Source organism: Rutilus rutilus (genome assembly GCF_951802725.1).
Source record: "Rutilus rutilus genome assembly, chromosome: 18".
Classification (NCBI taxonomy): Eukaryota; Metazoa; Chordata; class Actinopteri; order Cypriniformes; family Leuciscidae; genus Rutilus; species Rutilus rutilus.
Window position 1 is genome coordinate 30,894,282 of NC_140231.1, and position 25,991 is coordinate 30,920,272.

Below are 25,991 nucleotides of genomic sequence, written 5' to 3' on the forward strand. Positions count from 1 at the left end.
CTAAATAGGGGTGTACCGATTCATCAACTACATCGATGTATCGATTTATATTCCTACGATCCAACTGGATCGATCTGTGCTCGGCAAGTTGGCCTTCCGGACGACATATATCGATCTAACATCGTTTTAAAAGGTAATGAATCGATTGTATCGATACTAGGAAATAGCGCATTGGATTTAAGCACGTTAGACTTTATATGGATGTTTTTTCTTTGCACTTTTAATGATAAAGGCGTTAAACGTTACTCGATTCAGTCTGCCTATCTGTGTCGTCGTCGCCATGCGTGACGCGCCAGCAGCAGCTCAAAGACAACAAGCAGCGCAAAGTCTCTCGCCTCAGAAAAACGGACTGTCCTGTCCTCTCAGCCGCTGTACTGCAGTAGCGCGCACTCTTCAATTGCACGCGCAAATGCGCCGGAGCGCGCTGTATCACTTCACTAAAGCGCAAAAGAAATACGAGCATGCAACGTCGTAAATTAGTAAGTTAAGAAATAAAAGTAAAATACCAATAAATTACGTTATTGGTACGTCATGTGTGTTGCTATTTATCAGGAGCAGTTTCCATGTTTCTTTACCAGTTCTTCTAAGTATTGTGTATCACCATGGTAGCCTAATTGTTGTTTGTTTCCATAACAAAATGCCACTTACTGGTTTAGTTTTGTATATTTTTATATGACTGTGGTGGCTCATACCAAGATTGTATTAACAAAAACTAGTTTGGGACTGCTATTTAATAGCTTAACCTCGCAGTGCCTACTGTCTATCAGTATTTGTCATATTCTTAAAAAAAAATTGTTAAGTAAAGGGGGACAGAACTTGTGTGTCAACAATTTTTGTGTAAACAAATGTATTATAATAGGCTTATATAATTCCTAAAAAGGTGGGTCGCGGCTTGATGACCATGCGGAAATGTGGGTCCCATGGCCAAACTATTCAAAACATCATTCTATGTTGTGATAATCGTAATTAATAATCACAATTACAATTTCAAGGGAATAATCAACAATTATCATTTTTGTCATAATCGTTCAGTCCTACTTATTAAAATAAAATGTGAATGCATTTTACATTAATTGTTGTTTACTTGTTTGTTTATATCTATAATTAATTGATACCTGATTCCCTTACAAGAATTTTTGGCTAAAAAGTTACTGAATCGATTTCAAGTCACTGAATCGTTTCGGATCGGATCGTTCTAAATGAACCAATATCGTCCTTGAATCGTATCGACAACCATGAATCGTGAATCGAATCGAATCGTTGTTAAAACGAATCGTTACACCCCTATTTCTAAAGCAATATTTATATTTATGGTCTGTCAAAATGACTGGAATCCCAAATGTTCCAGTTAATGAACATTTTTGATTAAGGCACCATATGTTACATAATACAGACATATATTACTACCGTGATCAAGCTTTTGGGGCTATTCCTCAAAGTATTCTCTTGTAGTAACTTGTTGATGCTTTCACACTTTTAAATTTCCCTTTTAATGTTCGATGGTTGAAGGGTGGGTAGAATAATGTCATCTCATTGTACACAGTTTTTGAAAATACTTATTATTGCGTTCATAGAGCCAACCTTTTTCTGATTGTTCACAGTTTAACGGAAGTAACTCCCATATTTTGCGTTACGGGGAGTGTGAGAAAGGTGGATACAAGACGGTGTTATCCGAGTTTGAGTCCATGTTTCTCTGCAGTGTTACAGATTCAAACTCAGATAACACCATCTGATGAAACCTCTCAGGAACATGAGGTGACGTGTACATGCAAGTCTGCACATTTACTCACTCTGTTCGCCGTCACCGCAAAGTACTGCATGTTCTGTAGGAACCCGATGTCTGGAGGGATGCTGGTCAGGTTGTTGTGGCTGAGGTCCAGGTATCGCAGCTTCCTGCAGAAGAACAGCTGAGCGGGAATCTTCTCGATCTTGTTCCGGTTCAGGTAGAGTCGCTCCAGGTTGGTGAGGGTGCCGATCTGGATGGGGATGTAGGCGATTTGGTTGTACCAGAGTTTGAGGCACACCAGTCTGTGGAGATGCTGGAAGCTGATGATCTCCTCGATGGTCTTCAAGTTGTTGTCCTTCAGATCAATCTCCTACAGACAGAAGTTATGATGTGCACATCAGAGTAAGTGAGCCCAAGGGGGAATTCCTGTGGTAAGCAGCCAAACTTTAGGAAATGTACAACATTTATATAATGCAGCAGGTTTAAAGAGGCCATATTATGCCCTCTTGATTTTGTTTTTGGGCTCTTCTAGAATATGATTTCATACTTGAATGTTCAAAAAACACCTTATTAACACCAGATTCCAGATTTTCAATAGTTGTATCTCGACCAAATATTGCCCTATCATAACAAACCACGCATCAATGGAAAGCTTATTTATTCAGCTTTCAGATTGTGTATAAATCTCAATTTCAAAGAAAATTGACCCATGTGACTGACAAATATGTGACCCTGGACCACAAAACCATTGTTGCAGCACCTCTCTTCCCAGTCTGTCAGTAACGCTCTGTTTAGTCCCTGTCTCCTAAAGCCCCTCCTTCTTAAAAGCACAATGTGCTCTGATTGGTCAGCTGGAGCAGTGTGTTGTGATTGGTCAAGCGCTTCGAGCGTGTTTGGGAAATATCCTGCCCGTTACCATAACAGGTTTCAACACACTAACTCCCACCCCACCCCTTTATTTTGCGTATGCCTTGGGCAGGAATTATTCAAATGAGGAATATTGCGACATGTTCGTTCCCAAAAGAAAATTCAAGACTACAATGGAGGCGTTTCAGGGAGTTCAGAAACAGTGACACTGATATAGAGAAGAACTCCTGCTGGAGGGACTTTTGCAGAGCTTTTCCATGCTCTTTTTCACTGGTAAATTTTGAGATTTTGGGATATTTGTCTTCAATAACATGTCTTCTTTCAGACTTGTGGTGGAAAAAAAGTCTGAAATACACATTTAGGTCTTTATTTAACTATACTTTGTCTGTTTGCGTCTTTAGATTTCTTATAAACTCAACAAAAGTTGTCGTTCTAAATCATCCCGCTGCTGATATGTGTCACCGTTAGAAAGCTCTCTCTCCTGTAAAATGCTGTCGGATCCAAATATGGTAATTTCCTTTTTATCAGCAACCAATCGTGAAAGTAAAAGGGGGGATTTAACTCTAAATGCGCAATCTCATTGGCTGATGATAAATCTTTAAAGCCCGTTTTCTCAAAATGACTTTTCTCTCATTCTCCAAGTCCGAAATCTCCACTTCAGTAGCACCTATATACACCAAACTTTCCAGTCTTGTACCTAGTTATATTATGAAGACATTTACAGAGGGATTTATAAATATATTATTCCTAGCCTGATTTATATAACATTTTATTCCAAAAAACTGCTATTGACAGTATATTCTGATTTACAGGATAACAAAAGAAGATATCCATAAATCCCTCTGTAATTTTTTCCCATCTAATATGTGAACACAATGAAAAATAATTCTGAACCTGGCTTTATCCAATACTCAGATTTCGTTTTTTTTTTTTTTATATATATGCAAATTAGCGCATATTTAATTAGATAATCCCTCATTTGCATATTTAAACATTAAATTACAGAAAACTTGTAATCAATTTTTTTTCTCATCTTAATGTAGGTAATCAACTGGGAAAGTTTCATGGTGATACCTGCTAGTTAAAACCGTTACCCTATTCACCTGTAGAGTCTCGCCTTAAGATACTCAAGTCATCTGATTTTACTTGCATACATTAGTCCCGTAGTATCTAATTATATGCACAGGTTTTGTGAAACTACATCAAGGAGGACTAAGATTACCTGTAGATTGTGCAGGCTGAATATGGAGTGCGGGATCCTCTCCAGATCACAGCGCACCAGCTCCATCTCCGTCAGGTTCACCATCTTCTTCAGACTGTTCAGAACCATCAGTTTGGTCCCTTCGTTATTGATGGAGAGCTTCTGCAAGTGAACGCCAACGTCTGTCACCACCTGCCAGGGGGAAAGACGCACTTGAATCATCATTTTGTCCTAAATGAAATTGCAAAATGCAATTCCGTGTGAATATATCAAGTCGTTAGATTAAAAACAAAAACAAACCTAAATAACAGTATGAGAGTTGTTAGAATTTCCCTACTGGTCTTATATCTTCACTTTATATATTAAATTACATATAAATAATATATATTTTTTTTACATTTTGTTCAGAATATTTACAAAAAGTACCTACAATAATAGCATAGTTGCTAATTGAATATTAGAAAGCATGATCTCTGAAGGAAAGTCGTGAGTGGAACTATATTATATATATATTTTTTTTTTTATAACTATTAATTTATATAAATATTTTTATTATATAAATGATAAAAAAAGTATTATATAATAATATCATTTTATTATATTTTATTCATTTTAATTATAGAATTTTATCATTTTACATATATAAATATTTTAAGATATAATATACACGTGTGTGTGTGTGTGTGTGTGTGTGTGTGTGTGTGTGTGTGTGTACATATATATATAATTTTTTTACTATTAAAATTATATATAATGTGAACTGTAATTAAAATATTTATATAAAATGTTCTTTTTATTTTTTGGTAAAGATTTTGATTAAAAAAAAAAAAAAAAAATTGTCTTTATAATAATGAGCACTGATGAATCATGCACAACAAGTCCAAGAACATGTATTAAGAAAATAAACAGGCTCAATTTGAATTGTAATCTTTCATCAGCATAATATTACCGTCATCAGGTCCCACACATGCTATGCTGTGGTTTCTGTCATATGCTTCCACACAGTAATGACATTTATGAATGTGTTGATGAATTTCTGTAATGAACATCATCGTACCTGAGGCAGTTTAGTGAGGTTGCTCTTCAGCCGCAGGACCTTGAGCCTCTTGAGCTCCCGTAGGCCATCGATGACGATGAATCGGTTGTTCTCCGCGCTGAGGTTTCCGGTGAGATGGAGCTCGCTGAGGTTCTTGAGGCTGTAGATCCACAGCGGGATCTCCTTAATGTCTGTGAACTTTATGTGTAGTGATTTGAGGTTCTCGCGTAGGAAGGCCAGAGCGGGCGCCTCGATTTTGGCCGGCGTGTGGTAAAGCCACATCTCCCTCAGGTTACACAGCTGTGCGATAATGGGCGGGATCGTAACGTCAGGGATCAGCTCCAATTTCAGCACCTGGATGGATGAAAAAGATAATGAGTGCGTTTTAATACATTCTCCCATACCAACACAATATGCAAAGGCAACTTTATATGTGACCCCGGATCACAAAACCAGTCACATGTCGCACGGGTATATTTGTGGCAATAGCCAACAATACATTATATGAGTCAAAATTATAGATTTTTCTTTTATGCCAAAAATCATGAGGATATTAAGTAAAGATCATGTTCCATGAAGATATTTTGTAAATTTCCTACCGTAAATATATAAAACATTTATTTTTGTGAGTGAATGCAGCGAATCGTGAACATAAATGGACAACTTTAAAGGAGATTTTCTCAATGTTTCGTTTTTTTTGCATCTTGTGATTCCAGATTTTCAAATAATTGTATCTCGGCCAAATATAGTCCAATTATTCAGCTTTCAGATGATGTATACGTCTCAATTAAAAAAAAAAAAAATTATCCATGTGACCAGGTTTTGTGGTCCAGGGTCACATATGAACTCTAAACCTCTAAACACACCTCCAGCTCTACCAGGTCGAACACTGTGTCCGGGATCCCGCTCAGCATGAAGAGGTGCAGCTCTAGTTTCTCCTGCGAGTTCTTGGTTATCCTCTGTCGGAGTTTCTCCAGAGTCCATTCGTTATTCAGGTTCAGCTGTCGCAGTTTGTTTTCGCTGACCTCCGACAGGAACACGGCGAACCGCTTCGAGTACAGCGGGTCGTACTGGTCGATCATGTGCAGCATGAAGGCGAAGTCGTTCTTCACGTCCGGGATGTCGCTGTAGCTGCTCTCCTCGCGGATGGACTCGAAGGAGTAACGTTTTAGCGAGCGGCTGATTATCCAGTACAGCGTGTACATGCAGATGAGGCCGTAAACCACCACCAGACTGATGTAGAAACAGGCTAGGATCTTAAACAGTGTGGCCAGAGGATGAGCGCAGTGGTATGTGCGATAACCCGTCAGGCGCTCGATGTCCACGGTACAGGGCACGCTGAACGTGATGAAGTGAACGTAGTACATGGTGTAGCAGAAGATAATGATGAACTGGATGACTTTGATGATTATCTGGCGTATGTAAAGGCGGTGAACGATGTCGCCCTCCTCCACGTGGATGCGGAACTTCTTCACCTGCAAAAAGAGAAGGATGAGATGATATACTGATGATATATTGATATACGAGATCATATTTGGGCTCTGTTTCAAAACCTAGTGCTGAAACTACCATGCTGTCTACTACCTACACAGACAGCTTCATAGAAGGCATTCTAGCCGAAATAGATCAACATAAAGGATTTACTAGTTAACAATGTGTCACAAAAATAATTACTGGGTAAAATATAATAAATATAAATACATATATAATAACATTTATCCACATTTATCTGCCTAAGTTTAAATAAGTATGCTTTATTTATTAGTATTTAGAGAGCGAGTATACATTTTGAATATATAATTATTAAATTAATACTAATATATAGATATTTACTTAATATTTAGCAATCCTTTTTTTTTAGCATTGGATAAAATAAATATATTATTATTAATAATAATAATAATAATAATGATAATAATAATATTCAGCAATAAATGTTTTTAGCATTAGATGACATAAGTATATTTTATGTATTAGTATATGAATTAAGTATAAATGTATATATTAAATTAATACTAATATATAGATATTTACTTAATATTTAGCAATCCTTTTTTTAGCATTGGATAAAATAAATATATTATTAATAATAATAATAATAATAATAATATTCAGCAATAAATGTTTTTAGCATTAGATGAAATAAGTATATTTTTATTTATTAGTATATGAAGTAAGTATAAATGTATATATTAAATTAATACTAATATATAGATATTTGCTTAATATTTAGCAATACTTTTCAGCATTGGATAAAATAAATACATATCTATAATAATAATAATAATAATAATAATAATATTCAGCAATAAATGTTTTTAGCATTAGATGAAATAAGTATATTTTATTTATTAGTATATGAAATGTTTATATTAAATTAATACTGATACATAGTTATTTACTTAATATTTAGCAATACTTTTCAACATACATACATATGTCTGTGAGACAGATCTTTATACATGAAGACAAATGGGCTACAAACAAAAGAAAACTGTTAGGGCCTCCCACAGGATATCGATCAACGCTGCAATCTACACTGAGCAATGCTGTTTCTTTGTCATTCACACCAATCAGTTTCTATGGGCCATAAACCTATATGGGCCATTCAGTTTATATAGGCCATACATCTGCATGGGTCATTCGGTTCACACCTTTACAGACACAGATAGAGTTGATTACTTCTGAACCACAAATGTAAATGCATTGACTAAAGTTAGCTGAAAATACACATAGGGCCCTATCTTACACCGGCGCAATGCAGTGCCAAGCGCGACGCAAGTGTTTTTTGCTAGTTTCAGCCCGACGCAGTTATCATTTTCACATCCTGTGCCACGTTGTTTAAATAGCAAATGCATTTGCGCCCATGGACGTGCTGGTCTGAAAACGAGGTGTGTTCTGGCGTATTGTTGGCACGTTGCTATTTTGAGGCAACAGAAATAGACTAAGCCGTTGACCAACTGAACCCTGCTCTAAAGTCAATGGCGCAGTATTCTTTTTGTCATTTAATGAGCGCGTTAGTAATGTGCGCCTATAGGCGGGTCCACAACGCACGTACACTCTGCTTATTAAACACACAGGGACGCACAGCAGCACACACACATGCCAAATATTTAAAATAAAAGGATTACAATGTAAAAGATTATTATTGTGTACATAAAGATATGGTGGAATCCGGCTTGTCCCGTAGATGTTCTGCTTGCGCACTTTTACCTCGCGCACGAGCAGATCCGTTTGCGCTCTGGAGACGTTCGGTCTTTCCACTATCAAATTTCATCATGTAAATAGCGAATCCGCCATGGCGCGAGCGCAACTGGCATTTAAAGGGAATGGGAGATGAAACACTGATTGGTTTAATGCACGCAAATCCCAAAACACACCCATTACTCATTAAGAGAATAGGGACAACCCTTTTAGACCATGCGCCGGGAGCGCCGACCATTTTTCCCGTCGTTAAAATAGTAAAAGTGGATTCAGACTAAGTGCACTTGCGGCGTGCGCTTTAGACCATGCGCTTTAGATCGTTAAAATAGAGCCCATAATCTTTCAAAAGTATATTTTGTTTATTATTATTATTATTATTATTATTATATGAAATAAGTATAATTAATATAATTGAATTGATACATTTATTTATCAATATATAAATATTTATTTAGTTATATTTATCTATACTTTTCAGTATAGGGTGAATCAAGTATATTGTATTTATTAGTATAGAAGTAAATATACATTTATAAATTATAAATATATTTATTAAATACTAATATATAAATATTTATTTAATAATACTATCAATACTTTTCAGCACTGGACAAAATAAGTATTTTTTTATTAGTTTATAAAGCAAGTATACATTTAAAAAAAGTATAAATATATTTATTAAATATATAAATATGCACTTAATATTTAGCAATACTTTTCAGCATTGGATGAAATAAATATAAATATATAAATGATAAATATATTTATTAAATACTAAATATATAAATATTTATTAATAAATAAAAATATTAAATTTATAAATTAATTGTATTTATATATATATATATATATATATATATAAAATGTTAGCATTGGTTTAAGTATATATTTAATTTATTATTATATGAACAGAGAATAAATATCTAAATCAGAAATATATTTATATTTAAGTATATTTCTCGCAGTCCAATTCTAGGATTGCCCTCTCCACTAATGCTGCCTTCGAATTTAGCTAAAAGAAAGCATTTTGGAGGAATAAAGGAACAGCCTTCTCATCTGGAGTGCGTTATCTTCATCTTAAAATGCTACTGACTACAGAGGCAGTTCACTAGGCTTTGGAACACAGCTTTGACTCGAGACCAGCCCTTAAATAAAGCATATGCACACACACCTTCTCAAACAGTGCCTTGGCCTGCTCCCCTTCCTTCTTATCCAAGACCCCCGTCTCCGAGCGGTCCACGATGCCCTGCTCGATCCGGGACTTGGTCCTCTGCAGCATCGGGACGCTTGCTTCCACATCCTGGTCACTCAAGCTGGAGGCTTTCTTATCCATGGAGCCGTTCATCTTCCCAGCCGGCTTTGGGTCGCTCTCCTCCACCACCGTCTCAGACAGCGCGCGCGTCGTCCACGGCGAGTCGAAGCATTTCAACAGAATGGACACAAAATGCTCCAGCTTCGAACTGGTCCGTGGGAACTTAAACCAGAAGTTACTACACGCTAGAAAAATCAGGGTGTGCAGCAGCACCAGATACGGGAAGTACTTTGCGAACCAGTGGAGCATGTTCTCGTAACAGACAGCGTCCACGTAGTTGTACTGGTGCCTGTCGAGGTCGTACTGGATGCCCTTCGGCTCGGGGTTGAGCGGCACGCTGACGTTGAGCTGTTCGCAGGTCTGGTTGACGACCCATTTGCATGGCAGGCAAATCATCTTGTCCTGCGTGACCTGCAGCGTGCCACCGAACACTGCGATCATCAGCATGACGATGGAGATGTAGTCTGTGAACACGTCCCACCATGGTTTTAGAATTCGATACGCCGGCTGTGTGTCAGCAAAGTACCGCAGCTCAGTGATGGGAATCATGACAGTTTACCTGAGAAACAGAGAGAAGCAGAGTGAACATGACAAAAATAGGCCAATAATAATAATATCAAATCAAATGCTCACGTCATTTCTACCTAAAATATACTTGTATATATTTTGAATAAGGTCATATCATTCTCAACTTTTCTGTAAAAGGCAATTTCTACAATAATAATAATAAAAAAAAACATTTTGTAAAAGGTCATTCCTAAAATAAAATAAACAAATAAATAAAAAATATTTTGCATAGGCAGGGTCATTTCTAAGCACTTCATATCGTGCTCAACTTTTTTGAAATAGGTGATATATTTACCAAAAATAAAAGGAACGAAAAAAAAAAATAATTTAAGCCTTTCATATTATCAGCCCTTTTCAAAGAATAAAATTAAGTAGGGCTGCACAATTAATCGAATTTCTAATCGCGATTACGATTACGGATGCCACGATTACGTAATCGTTCAAAGCCGCGGCCCGCGATTACAAAAAAAAAAAAAAAATCCACTCTGCGTGCATTTAGAGCATGTTATGTTATGTTATGAGAGGCGAATCACAACTACTTCAGAAAACCTAGCACAGTGACGTATGTGTACGCTGAAATAAAAAGTATTTCACCTCAGAAAAAAGGACGTTCCTGTCCTGTCAGCCGTTATACTGTACGTTACTCGTAGCGCACACTCTTCAGTTGCACGCGCAAATGCGGAGGCGCGCGCCGTGTATCGCTTCACTGTATAAAAAGTGCAAAGGAAACTACGAGCATGCAACGTTGTTACGTTGTAAATTAGTAAGTCATGAAATAAAAGTAAAATACCAAAAATCACGTTACTGGTACGTCGTGTGTTAGCTGAGGAGGATTTGCATGCAGGGATGATTTTCATTCTATTTCTATTCACCAGGAGCAGTTTCCATGTTTCATTAACAGTTCTTGTTAGTATTGTGTATTCACCATGGTAACTGTCGTTTCAATATTAACCCCAAAATGACACTTTATTTTCACTTTGTGTTATTTTTTATATTTTTAAAAGACTGTGGTGGCTCATACCAACATTGTATTAACAAAAGCTAGTTTGGGACTATTTAATAGCTTTAGCGTAGGCCTAATGTTTATTTATTAGTAGTCTTTACTATTAGTCATATTCTAACAATTTATGTCTCTGTTAAGTAAAGGGGGACAGCACTTGTGTGTGTGTTCACAATTTTTAAGTAAACATGTATAATAATATGCCTCTATATCTATCTATATATATATATATATATATATATATATATATATATATATATATATATATATATATATATATATATTCAATGTAAATTGTGATAATCGTAATTAATAATCGCAATTACAATTTCAAGGGAATAATCGGCAATTATGATTTTTGTCATAATCGTGCAGCCCTAAAATTAATAAATGAATAAGTGCATAAATAAATACGCTTAAGGTAATTTCTACCTATAGATAAAATATAATAATAATTTTTAAAAAATCTTTTTTTTGCACTGTGACATTATTTTCATGACAATTAAGCACATTTAACTCCCTTAAAGAAACATTTTTCCCTTTGGAATGACATGTACTATTAAGATGTTCATTAAAATAAGAAAATAAAATAAAAAGACCAGCAGTGTTAAAATAGTAATCAGAAGAAAGTAACAGAAGAGGCCGTTTGGATTTCATGTTGAATATCTCCTGAAATGTTCCTAAACTGTGTGAGAAAAACACGTGTTATTTAATGACCTTTAACCTTGTTCTGTCTGCTGCCCCTTTCACTTCACACACACGCAGTGTTTCACTTTCCGAGCCTGTAATTTATCCCTCTGTCTTTTTCTCACAGTATCTGAGAGTCAGAGCTCATGTCCTGGATGCAGGAAGTGGCTGAAATGAGTCAGCAAAACATCTTGTGCTGTGCGTGCTTGTGGGAGTACAGTTACACAGGACAAAACACACACACACACACAGACACACACACACAAGCACACAAAATCATAGTTGTAGCTAATTTTAGCATTCATTTCAGGTGCATACGACCCATTTCTGCCCAGAGGTTTCAGTATGGGGACTGACACAACATCAGCTCAGAATGAACAACAGCTGCTGTCTGCTATAGTCCAAACAAAACGTGTGTCCCAAATCACAGTATGCTGAAAAGTAAACAGGATGCCAAAATCATTCTATTTCTGGTTTGCATGATCCATTCATGTTTTGAGCGTTCCTCAAAGGTTGTGGGTTTGATTCCCTGGGAATGTAATATATGATTAAAAGACAATGTGAAATTTGAATGCAATGCAATCTCTTTGGATAAAAGCATCTGTCAAATACATAAATAAACAGCTAATATTGCCCAGTACCCACAATTTTAAAATTGTGTCTATATTACACTGCATTTATTTCAATTATAAATACAGTAAAAACAGTAATCCTGCAATGTAATTTATTTTTTTCAGCATGTCACATGATCCTTCAGAAATCATTCTAATATGATGATTTGCTGCTCATCAAACATTTCTGATTATTATCAATGTTGAAAACTGATGTGTGGTTTCATATTTATTTATTTTTTACTGTGATTAATTGTTTCAGGATTCTTTGAATAGAAAGTTCAAAACAACAACATTTATTTGGAACAGAAATCTTTTGTTACATTATAAATATCTTTACAGTAAATTCTCATCAATTTATTATGAAAGTTTGTTTCCGCCACGGAATAAAATTCTGAATTTTTATCTAAAAAAATTCAGACTTTTTTTTCCAGAATTGCGAGATATAAACTCACAATTACGAGGTTTAAATTTCAATTCTGAGAGAAAAATTGTGAGTCTGACTTTATAACTTTTATATCACGCAATTCTGAGAAAAAAGTTAGAATTATGAGATAAAGAGTCACAATTACCTTTTTCTTTTTTATTCAGTGGTGGAAACAAGCTTCCATAATTTATTGCATCCTTGCTGAATAAATGCTTTTTTTTTTTTTTATATAAAAATCTTAGTGACCCCACACTTTTGTATGGAAGCTTGTTTCCGCCACAGAATAAAACATTTTAAGAGATAATTGCGACTTTTTATCTCACAATTGCGAGTTTACATCTCGCAATTCTGACTTTATTTCTCAGAATTTTGAGATATAAAGTCAGAATTGCGTGAAATAAAGTCGCAATTGCGTGTTATAAAGTCAGAATTGCGAGATATAAAGTCAGAAAAAAGTCCGTCTTTTTTTTCCCCTTAGAATTGGACTTTATATCTCACAATTGTGAGTTTATAACACGCAATTCTGAGAAAATATATCAGAATTGCGAGATATAAACTCGTAATTGCGTGTTATAAAGTCAGAATTGCGCGATATAAAGTCGAAGAAAAAAAGTCAGAATTCTGACTTTATAACACGCAATTGCGACTTTATATCTCGCAATTCTGACTATTTCACGCAATTCTGAGTTTATTTCACGCAATTCTGACTTTATATCTTGCAATTCTGACTTTATAACACGCAATTCTGACTTTATAACACGCAATTCTGACTTTGTATCTCGCAATTCTGACTATTTCACACAATTCTGAGTTTATTTCACGCAATTCTGACTTTATATCTTGCAATTCTGACTTTATAACACGCAATTCTGACTTTATAACACGCAATTCTGACTTTATAAGACGCAATTCTGACTTTGTATCTCGCAATTCTGACTATTTCACGCAATTCTGAGTTTATTTCACGCAATTCTGACTTTATAACACGCAATTCTGACTTTATAACACGCAATTCTGAGAAATAAAGTCAGAATTGCGAGATGTAAACTTGCAATTGTGAGATAAAAAGTCGCAATTATCATTTACATTTTTTTATTTTGTGGCGGAAACAAGCTTCCATACTTTTGAGCGGTAGTGTATGAACCTAAAAATAAGCATATATATAATGATTATATAAAAGTAATAAGAGACTTGTAATGTAGCTAAATGTTTATGACGGAAACGGTATGACGCACCGTGGGTAGTATTTTGACAACACTAAATAAATACATAATTTTAGTGCATAAGCATGTGAATTAGGACACAGCCACATGACTATATGATTACAAAACCTCCAGATGATTGAAAGCTAAAAAATGAATGATTCACATTAAAGGACGAATGGACACTTTACCCATAATATACATACATAATATGCCAAAGCACCATATAGTATAGGACTCAAGCGCTACATTTCATGTTATACGAAAGCCTTGTGTGAGTAACAGATCAAAATAAAAAGGGGAAGAGAGAGGAAGAGGAGGGACGGGAGAAAAAGAAAGAGTTTATTATCTAGGGGAAAAGGCTAATGGGAGCGAAGAGAACACAAGTGAAGGAGATAAACAAAGAAAAAGCGTTTTAATAAGGCATCCAGACAGATAACTCGTAACTTCCCTCCCAAAATCAATCATTCCAGCATTTAGACGACCACAGACACCAAACAAGCGTCAGTGTAGGCCGTATGCGTGCGCACCATCAAGAGTCTGGAATCAGTGACTCAGTATAAATTGAGAATCTATACTTAGGCTCGGAAAGGCTGGGAATTTTCCGTTTGGCATTCAGGAGCTGGAGTTAAAAAAGCAGAAAAGGCCCCAGCAATTGTTTACTGAGAGACCTTGTAAAAATTCCACGTTGGGCTGAAACGCCTCCAAGTTCCTAGAGCACCTCCGTTTCAAAACATCCTCAATGGGAATATACAACATGGTCAAAGATGAGATGCTTTAAAATATTATATCATGTCGCTAATTTAGTTCAACTGCTCAAAGCCATTTGGCTGCATTTACTGAAACGCAAATATATACCCATTTTTAATACAAAACACCCCCTCTATGCAGGGCCCCTTTAAGGGTTATTACGAGCCAATTAAAACCTGGTTAGATTTGCATTTCTAGAGCTCTAGAGGTGTGCTATTACTTTACTAAAAGAGCAGAAAACTCTCATAAACTCAAGTAATTTATAGACTTGAATGTCACTATAGGCTTTTGACTTAGGCTGGTAAGAGTTAGGGTTGGGAATCAAAAATCGATTCTGGAACTGGATACTTGTTATAAAACGTTGACGTTGAGTTGTCGTCATGTCAGAGGGTGGGGGAGGGGTGCATTTTTTTAATTGAGTAAACTTAATTTCTTTAGAGTGTGTTAAATATATTAATAATATTGATTTGAATTAAAGGGGTGGCATAATGCATTTTTCACAAGATGTAAAATAAGTCTTTGATACTGTTGAGTGTGTATGTGAAGTTTTAGCTCAAAATACCCCACAGATATTTATATATAGCATGTTAAAATTGTCACTTTTCGAGGTTGAGCAAAAAACGCACCGTTTTGTGTCTGTTCCTTTAAATGCAAATGAGCCGCTGCTATCGGCACAGGGGGCGGAGCTTCAACAGCTTGAGTCCTTTTACCTCACACAGACATGCACAAAAAAAATGTCTAAAACGTTTAGCCTTTTAATGTTCAAACCGAAGTCAGACAATGATGGAGAGACTCAAGAAGAAGTGACAACATGTAGAAGCAACAGGACATTTCTGAACGGTTAGTTGATGAATTTATGTAACTTATGTGTAGTTATCTTCTAGTCATTGATTAGCATATTCGGTCTTGATCATCTGTAAATCGTGTTCAGGGGGCGGGGTTTATGTAAATTTTAGGGTTGGTGATGTCACTAACCTGGGAGGAATGTCGTGTAGTCCCAGATATTTGTTGTAGTCCTTAAAAAGCGATTTCTTTAAAATAAAATATCTCCCTTTGCTTTGAACTTTGAGCGTTGTAACTTTGCAGATGTTGTTTATGCTCAAACCGCAACATTACACAACAACTAAAGTTAAAGTGAAATCATGATCAACCACCTCTTTAAGTAATATTTGTGGTTCTTGAAACAGATCAGTTTAATTCTCCATTCTCAAATATTTTGACAGAAATTTCACAAATATATTAAGTGTATTTTAAATAAATACACTACTTAGTCAAATACTACAAAAACTTAAATATAACTCAATTTTAGACAACATCAACTGTTGGATTTTTAGTCAATTATTTTGGGATGTTCAAGTAAATGATATTCAGAGATTTTATTAAGTTAATAAAGTTAATTATTACTGTGATATTCACTAAGCCACTGAATTGTTTTTAGCAATGTGCTACAATTGTGCTAAAACTAAAAACCCTACAGCAATTCCCTCTTGGCAACTACTCACAACACACTATTTACATTAACACCTCCTTATCTCCCAAACACACACTGTCTGAATATTCACACACAATTCACACAAAGATAAAAACACATACTTGCACTCTACAACCAACCATTCACACATCATTCACATGCTCCATAGATAAATAACCCACAAACACCATAGTTGCTTGTTACAGTCCTGTAGAAAAAGATTGACACACTCAATAATATGCACTGAAGAATAATATATAACACTTGTAGGATAAAATCCTTCATTTGGTAATACAAACACCCGAACAACAGAAATAAATCACATAAAAAGACAATAACTTAAAGGTATAGCGGAGGATTTTTTACTTCCGGGTGGATCACCTATACTATTGGTCCTCCTAATTGTCAATCATTCTGGTGAATCAATCAAACTTATTCAAAAAGTGGAGAGGGCGGGTCTAATCTAAAATTCGGAAAGATCCTCCACTATACCTTTAAAGGAATAAATAATTCACCCAAAATGACAATTCTCTCCATATTTACTGACTCACATTTACATTTAGTCATTTAGCAGACGCTTTTGTACAATTAGGACTAAATTAAGCGAGTCATCATGAAGAGGCAAGAAAGAGGCAAGAAATCAAAAGTTTTTTGAAAAGTTTTCAAAAGTTTTTTGTTTGAAAGTTACAGCTTACTGGAGTTGTCAAGCTCATAAAATGGCAGAAGTGTAAAAGTACACTATATTTAAGAATTTTACTAATGTAATTTGCTGCTAGTTTTCCTATAATCGATGAGTTCAACACAATTCAAATTATGTAAATAATGAGGGAATCAAATTTTTGGGTGAAATATTCCTTTGAAAAACAAGACGCACAACTAAATGTGTCTCATGGGTCTCAGTTGAAAGTCTATTAACAATTAACAAACACAAACCTTTGTACACACACACACACACACACACCACCTCTTTCATCTTAACAAACTTTACTAAACTTCAAGTATTTCAAAAGCGTCTTTTAAACAGACAATTTCCTCATATCCTTCAGAAAGTAGACAGAAGATGCCGTGTGTGTGTGTGTGTGTGTGTGTGTGAGCTTCTTTCCTTTAGGAGAGATTGGAGACGTGTTGTTTTCAACACAAGGCCATGTGTGAGTGTGTGTGTCTCCGTCCGGCTCACACCGTCTACTGATCCAGTCTAGACCAGCACTAGTCCATGAAACGTCTGTTCCATCACAATAATCTTTGACAATGCCATGCAAGTGTACACACACACACACACACACACACTCTCCCCATTTACCGTGTGGTTGCTTGAGATAAAAGCCTCTTTCTTTGAATGTAATTATACGCGACATTTTCCTCAGCCTTCTGGCTTTCACACTAAACACCCCATTCCTCATCATAGTAATGAGGGTGATGCTTCATACTGCAAAAATACCTCAATTCTTTCCCTCATAATGTAAATGAACGATATAAATACTTTCACAAAGTTAGCAGTATTGACTTCTCTCATAACCTCTAGAAAGCAATGTCATCTAGCTGAAAAAAAGCACAACAGCAGCAGAAAGCGAGAACAATCTACTAAGTGCGAAACTGTTCTCTGTGTTTGTTCCTTCTTCTCTGAATCTGAACATTACGTCATAATAACAGACCGTTGGATTTCTGTGCAGATTTCTGTGCTCTCCCGAGTTGCTACAATAAATACAACAGGACAAGATATGGTTGATTCAATATGACATAATTCACTGTGAGACATCTAGATCAGAATATGACAGACTGTCTTCCAGTGGAACTGCAAAAATGGCTATATTGCAAAAAGCTTCTAATGGAACGTCTTGATCACTATATGTAAAAGAAATGTTTATTGTTCCACAACAAAATATTTGCCTCTTAAACCTAAAGTGTTCATCTCATGAAGTTATCTTTGAAAAATCAAACATGGAGATGAAAACCAAGGCTTGCATCTGCTTGCGTTGCTAAATGCTAAACATTCTATAATTACCTTGAAAAGAAGTTCAAAAGACTACCTGTTAAGTGTTTAAGTTGGATCAACTGGAGCGAATTAGTTGATTTAACTTAAAGGGGTGGTTGATTATGATTTCACTTTTCTAACTTTAGTTAGTGTGTAATGTTGCTGTTTGCGCATAAACAACATCTGCAAAGTTACAATGCTCAAAGTTCAAAGCAAAGGGAGATATTTGCTTTTAAAGAAATCGCTTTTTAAGGACTACAACAAACGGCTGGTAGAGACTACACGACATTCCTCCCGGGTTAGTGACATCACAAACCCTAAAATTTACATAAACCCCGCCCCCTGAACACGATTTATAGATTAAGACAGAATATGCTAATCAATGACTAGAAGATAACTACACATAAGCTACATAAATCCATCAACTAACCATTCAGAAATGTCCTGTTGCTTCTACATGTTGTCACTTCTTCTAGAGTCTCTCCATCATTGTCTGACTCTGGTTTGAACATAAAAGGCTGAAAGTTTTAGAAATTTTCAGTGCATGTGTGTGTGAGAGCAAGCTGTTGAAGCTCCGCCCCCTGTGCCAGGAGCAGCAGCTCATTTGCATTTTTATCTGTGGGGTATTTTAAGCTAAAACTTCACATACACACTCTGGGGACATCAGAGGCTTATTTTACGTCTTGTGAAAAGGGCATTACACCACCCCTTTAAAAAGTCGAGTGTTATTTTTTTAGTTGCTGGTTAAATTAATCACCGCCAATAATAGCATTTGGAACTACCAAGTTAACAAGCAAAAAAATGAAGGCAGATAGAAATAGGTTTGTTTTCTTTCTCCCAATGTTGGTTTGCGGTGTCCAATTTCCAATTTTGCATATTTCTATGCTCACATTAATGGATATATTTATTTTGAAAAGAAAAAAAACCACACAGCACATTATAGACCATCAATACTTGGAGCTCTCTACAACTATTCTGATGCTTTCATGTTATTGACATCATATTATTGACAATAGCTCATGACTGTCTCTGACCTGTTTTAACTCATTTGTGTCATGTGCAGGCCAAGTATGGTAACCCATGCATATGGTAAACCCTCTGCATTTTAGTGCGAAGAGAACACACACATTTGACTGAGACGCCTGGGGAGCGAATCGGGGTTAGGTGTCTTTCTCAAGGGCACCTCAGTCGATTCCTGCCGGTGTTGAAAATCGAACCCGCAACCTTCAGGTTACCAGTCTGACTCTCTAACCATTAGGCCACGACTGCCCCTTATTACATGCTTTCAAAGCCTGTGAGTGAACACATGAAAACAAACTCTTCTTCCGCACAACATTTTGTCCTGAGTCCCGTGAAATCCAGGTGCGTCTCGCAAACACACACACACACACACACACACACACACCCACACCCACACAAAGGGTCTGTTGTTTAACTCACTCTGTTTAGTTTCCCCAAGGGCATACTGTCCCCATCTGCTGCAAACGGCTGGTATTAAAGAAGGACATCACCCAAACACACACTAGACTAGTGCATCATCTCCATAACCATCACCACACTCTGTCCTGTCAACAAAAGAGCTGAACAACATACTGAGATACAGAGAGAAATGAGGTTTTAAAGGGGTCAAGAACTGGCTTTTTAAAATTTTATATTGTTGTCTGAAGTCAATTTATGACGTTCGCTTGGTTTTTACATTCAAAAACATCAAAATGAATAAGTAATAGGCTATTTTCTACCCTGGTTTTGAGCCTAGCTCCTGAAACGTTCCGTTGACTTGGAAGTAAACGCCCACTGCTATGATTGGATAACAGTTTTGCATATTATAATGAGTTTCATGTAATGCGTGAATCGGTGGGCGGGGCTAAACAGGCAGTCCTGAAGTAGGCGTTGATCATCTGCGGAGGCGGGGTTTGATACCCTTTGACGTCACAGATCCCCACTTTGAAAAACCTGTCATTCGCTGTGCCTGGTGTCAGTAAAAGCTTTTATTGGACTAACAAGGACGTTTTCAGTTCTGAAACTTACAGGATATTCTTATAGTATAACGACTTCTTACACGTCAAAAGCTCAAAGGAAATTTGATTTCTCAGTTCATCACCCCTTTAACGTTACGTGTCACATTGTCGTGCTGAAATCCTGCGGCTTCACTCACAATGATCCTGAAATAAATGCTTGCTATTTCTCGCCACTAATTAAAACTACCATGCCAGAAAGACTGACTTCCAGTGCTAATGATGGAGTTCTAACCACTCAAAGCAATTAAACGTGCACTTTGGTATAAAACCACACTTTCAGCAATGGAGAGTGAAATAAAAAGCTTTATCTGTAGATGGAGATTACCACAGATAACAATTTGGACTGATCTTAGTTTGTAAAAAAAACAAAACAGTAAATGCATTTACAGTAAAGGGAGTCTGTAGGACAAAGCATTACAGACTCACTGAGAACTCAGGAACCTGATTAATCTTATTTGTCAATTAATCATTTAGAGTGGTTTGAGAGCTGGAATAAACCAATTCACTGCAAAGATCAGAATCAGAAGAAAGATTTTGAGAAGAATCATGACTATTTCTCCCACAAACATGCCAAAGAGAGCAAGGGCAGATCTGGAGATTTTCAGAGAGCAATGACCTAAATGGTCTGTTCTGTTCCTTACAAAAAGCACGTTTTTAGGTCTAATATTCCATCCGTCAGCCGGCCTAAGTGATTTTTGGGGTAATTAATTATCAAACGTGCTGGAAACATTCAAAAGTGTTTTGTATTATACTTATTTTACGGAATTAAGTTTATTTTGTGGCTTGAATAAATCACATGTTACTCAAAAACACATGTTTGCTGACATGTTTGGGCTTGTCAAAAAAGTTACATTCAGATTTTGCAAATTCATTGACTTTTGAAAATCTTTTTTTGTTTGTTTTAGCAGGAAAGGAGGGGGTTTGAAGCACAAAGTTGTTTTTAATGTCTCGTATAACAAAAAATCTTATTTAAACCCATGAAAATGCAGATCATGTTGTGAAAACAACATATTTATATTTTATCTATATATAAAATTTTATTTTTATCATTTTTAATTAAATTTGATATATCTATACACACATATATACACATGTGTGTGTGTGTGTGTGTGCGTGTCCGTGTGCATGTATATGTATATGTATATATATTAGTGCTGCACGATTAATCGTATCGCAATCGCGATGTCAAGCCTACGCGATTATATGACGCAAAATGCTGCGATTTTATATTAAATAAACAAATTACCGCTGTTAACGCACTTATTGCAAATGCTTTTAAACCATTCATGCGCGATAAGACATAAAAGAACGAGCTGCCTGTGAATGTCCTCCTGACACACACACACACACAGATAGACGCGCGCCAGTATCAAGTTCTCTTTCGCGGTAGAAAGAACAACACACATGTATGCCAAAATGAACGCGCTGCCTGTGAATGTCCTGACTGTGACAGTCAGAAAGACTCGCGCTAATATCGTGCGTGCGCACAAAACAGCATGCCAGAAAACAGTTCTCTTTCGAGCTTGAACGAACAATAACACACACAATTATGCCAAATGTCTTTTTGTCGAGTGTCTTCATAACATAAGAGTAGTCTTATGATGAACATGAAGAGTTGTGATGACTCGGGAAAGAATGAGGCGTGTGTGAGATCCGCGTCTCTGACAGCATCGGCTGGTCTTAAAGGGACAGTACACAGTAGCCACTAATTACATCTGTCGCTAAAGTTAATATTTTTTCATTTTTTTTATTATTTTTTTATTATTATTTTTCTTTACCCCTGACATGTATGGTTATATGTACTCTTGTATGTAAATTATGTTTTCTTCTTGTTAAAATGCAAAAAAAAAAAAAAAAAAAATCTGTCACTAAAGTTAATCAAAGAACAAAGGGAACAGAGAAAAACACTCACTGCTCTTGACTAAAGAACTTTTTTCTTTAGGCTGATTATCACTAATCTGTGTGTGCATTTATTTTCCTTGAGAACCAAGCAAGTTGACTCATGAAACCATTTGTTTATTATATCGCATATCGCAATCGTAATCGCAATATTGACTCTCGCAATAAAAGCCTCTAAGTGCCATCTGAAATATTATGTATATAATATAAATGTATATAGCCAGAGTCACTGAGACCTCGAGAACAGGATCAATCTGATTTGTGAATTAATCATTTTAAGAATACACCAATTAAGCAAAAGATCTGAGTCAAAAGAACAAATCATTCACACTCAGACATCAGTTTGTATTTGTGCATTCACTCTGTTGTTCTGATGCATTCGACTCTTCCACAGATGCTAGGAAAGGGCATTTGGTGAGTTAATGTGGTCATAGGTCTTGTGTGTGGCGTCCCACAGACATGCAGGCTTTGGGTTTTACACCCCACACTGCAGTCAATTACGGGTGTGTCCTGCTCAGATCAACCCTGCTGCCTGGAACACGTTCAGCCTGCTCCAGCTCACAAAGACATCTTCACACACGTTGAGGAAAAACATCAGGCCTGCACTTGTTCAAAACACACATATCTCTCGCCTCAGCCTCAGAATTGAACCCTCATCCATGTTATGGGGCAAAATAGACTAAATAAAATGAATGCAAATGATGTTAAAATAGTCCATGATACTTCTGTGCTTATTTTCTGAAGTGATACGGCAGCTTTGTGTGAAGAACAGACCCTCTCAGTTACATAATGGCGGTACACCTATTCTGAGGTTTAAACCTGTGGCCTACAGGTTACTAGCCTACATTTTTAACCGCTAACCCACAACACACCCAGCAAGGAGTGTCCCAAATCATTCTATTACTACAGTAAGTGGAGAAAAACACTTGTATTTTTATCTCCAGCCCTAATTGGTCTGAGTGGCTGTACAATCAATATCAGGCTGTAATCTAAAGGCAGGGTTTTTTCCAATCTGTTATATGCCAAATATATCTGTTATATCCCCAAACATGATCATTCTCATGCAAGGGACCCCATATATATATGTATGTGTGTGTGTGTGTGTGTGTGTGTGTAAAGACCCAATTTATACTGTGAAAATGTGTAGCCTACTTTTATTTTGAAAACATTTAGTTTCTGTTACATTACATTATTATTTTCCTACTCACTATGGTACTGTTCTGTTATTTAATTTAATAATTTATTTTTTATTTTTTATATATTTTAACAATTTTGTTATTTATTTTAACAATTTTATTTATTTTAATCAATTGTATTCATTTTTTTTTATATATAAAAGCCCTATTTATTTATTTTACACTGTTTTTCTCTGAACTTTTTTAGCATGGACTCCCATACAGACCCCAGTTTGAAAACCCCTAGTTTAGGGGGCCATATTCAATTACATGAGATGTTATATTAATAAGATCAGATCCAGATCCAAGCACAGCAAACACGCAGTGGACAGTGAAAAACCACAAGCACAGAAACACAATAATTCCTTAATTTATAGACTAACTCAAGACGCACAAAGTTAAGCGCGCACACAGTCCTTGGCCTGCAGTTTAATGGTTTTCCGTGGGTGGAAAATTAAAGCTTGTCTTGTTGGTCTCCTAAAAGCCTTTTGTGTTGTCAAACACACCCTGAACACACACTTAACCCTCTGAGAAACACACACACACATCCGGCGCAACTCACCGGCCTCGTTACTGAGTGGATCTCTGGCTCCTGTGGCGCATAACTGATACATGTCTTTCCTCCGGTCCACGATCCACAGCGGCAGCCTCACACACACACTCCGCAGCCCGAGGAAAGAGTTGAGGAACGCGGCTAAGCCACGCCCAGGAATACGCGTCAGCTGGACCTCCCGGGATGCGTCTGACTCAAATCCTACTACAGCGAAGGCTCGGCTCATGAATATTAATGACGTAACTTTACGTTGAACCGCTAGGCCAATCCTGATTGGCTGAAAGAAACTCCGCGGGCCTAGATTGACTGTGGATTGACGAATCAATTCAATTTAACAGAGCCCAATTTGCATGACAAAAGGGTACAGAGGAAACAGAGCCAAAAGCGCTGCGAAGTTGTTAAATTAGATAGTATTATTTCAAAATCTCTGATTCATGAATTATGATTCCGAAAATGTATATTTTTATATATCTTATTTATAATATATACAAAATAATATATATTTTATTTACTTTATTTATAGCATTTATTATTTATATAATAATTATTGATATATCTTAGATATTGTTGCTAACCTATGATATTTATTTTAGTGAGTTTTATATCATTTTATATATATAGCCTAATATAAAAATACATATTTTACATATCTTATTTGTAACATATACATATATAGTATTTATATAAAATCGATATAGTTAAATATAATCTTATATGATTCTATAGAACTATGTTTCTGATCTTTCCAATTTTACAAATCTAAGGTATTGTTGTTAACCTGACATATTTCCTTTACATAGTTTTATATAATTTTACAAGCGATTTTTAAAACGAGAATGATTTAATGTGGTGTGTATAATTTGAAGAAAAGATAGCTTACTGTTTAGCTAAATGTTTTTAGACTTTTTTTAAAATATATATATATATATATTTTCTTCTTTCTGAATTTCTATAGAGACCTTTTCCAACATTAAATAACATAAATAAGTAACTCAGGTATGAAAACTGTGATCGTGCATACTTAATTACGTTACGTGACGGACACAAAAAGAACGTGACGTCAACATAAGTCGATTAATATTCATGAGCCAGCTCTTCGCCATAGTAGGATTTGTACTGCGGCGCGAGCGGGCGCGTTCACTGGTGCTGCGCAGATACCGCACACGCGGGCGTGACTTTGACGCAGGGTGGAGCGGACGGTGCAGACGATCCTTGTGAGATGAAGGTCGTTTGCTCGTTAACTGTAACCGAAGAAACTGTCGCAAGACACAGACGCGCGGGAAGGCAAGAAAAGTCACACAACTGTCACAAAGTTCTCCTCATCAAAGGCAAAATGGAAGCAGATGTTACAACATTTACCCGCAGAATGTTTACCACTGTTTACCAGTAGGATGAATCAAATAGGCTAGTAATAAAATTATAATAACATGATAATCAGAATTACATTGGTATTAATTACCTAAAATATGTTTGTACAAGATTATTTCAAGACCATTTCACGATAGTTATCATCAGATTTGTTTACCATCAGATTTATTTGCAGCAGCAGGACTATAACACATTTTACTTTAAAGACTCCTCATGATGTGAGCAGACTATCAGCCATACTTTCACCACTGAGCAAAGTTTGGCATATTCAAGCTTCTCCCAGTAACATGTATAATGTAGTCTATTTATCAAAAATATTTCATCTCAAACTGATGTAATCCACATGTCTTTTTTATTGCAATCTTTTGAACAATAAACATACAAGGGCAATAACATATCAATTGCATTAAATCGAATATTATATGATAAATATAATAAAAATAAAATAAGAGAAGAGAAAGCAGTAATTCACATGTCTATAAATAAGGGTTAAAAATGATTAAAATAATAGATTTATAGAAGGCTTTAAAATCATGTACAGTTTTTTTTTTTTTTGCTTCGTTATTGCTTGTTTCTTTTAATGTATACAAGCAGTGACCTCTTTTAAAATAAGTAAAATTAGTTTTTTTCCCTCCCAATTTACATTTGTCGATATATAATGAGTAAATTCACAATATACCAAATTTTGAAGTCACCAATATTATCATAAAAATAAAACGTACATTTATTCGAGTTGTAATTAAGTGTTAGTACTATTTTTAACACATACACGAAACATATTGGTGATAAAGTGTCTGGAGATTTTAAAGGTCTCTTTCCAATTTACAACTTCTCCAAAATCCAATGCCTAAAGGAACAGTGGAAATGTGGCAAATTGTTCTGAGATAATTATTTTAACATTTTCTGCCTTTTGAATTTATACCTGGTTTGGCTTTTCAATAATAT

At 35.9% G+C, this 25,991-nt stretch overlaps 1 protein-coding gene across 1 annotated transcript in view; it reads right to left on the bottom strand.

Moving 5' to 3' along the window:
• The window catches only part of lrrc8aa (leucine rich repeat containing 8 VRAC subunit Aa), a 35,783-nt gene extending 11,935 nt beyond the window's left edge, over positions 1-23,848 (bottom strand). Inside the window, exons 1-6 of the mRNA XM_084387033.1 lie at positions 23,688-23,848; positions 9,206-9,905; positions 5,697-6,305; positions 4,852-5,184; positions 3,816-3,986; positions 1,791-2,096 (exon numbers count right to left, since the gene is read on the bottom strand). Coding sequence (XP_084243159.1) covers positions 1,791-2,096; positions 3,816-3,986; positions 4,852-5,184; positions 5,697-6,305; positions 9,206-9,895 — 2,109 coding nt within the window. The 5' untranslated portion in view covers positions 9,896-9,905; positions 23,688-23,848. The remainder of the gene's footprint in view (positions 1-1,790; positions 2,097-3,815; positions 3,987-4,851; positions 5,185-5,696; positions 6,306-9,205; positions 9,906-23,687) is intronic.
• Between the last annotated feature and the right edge of the window lie 2,143 nt (positions 23,849-25,991).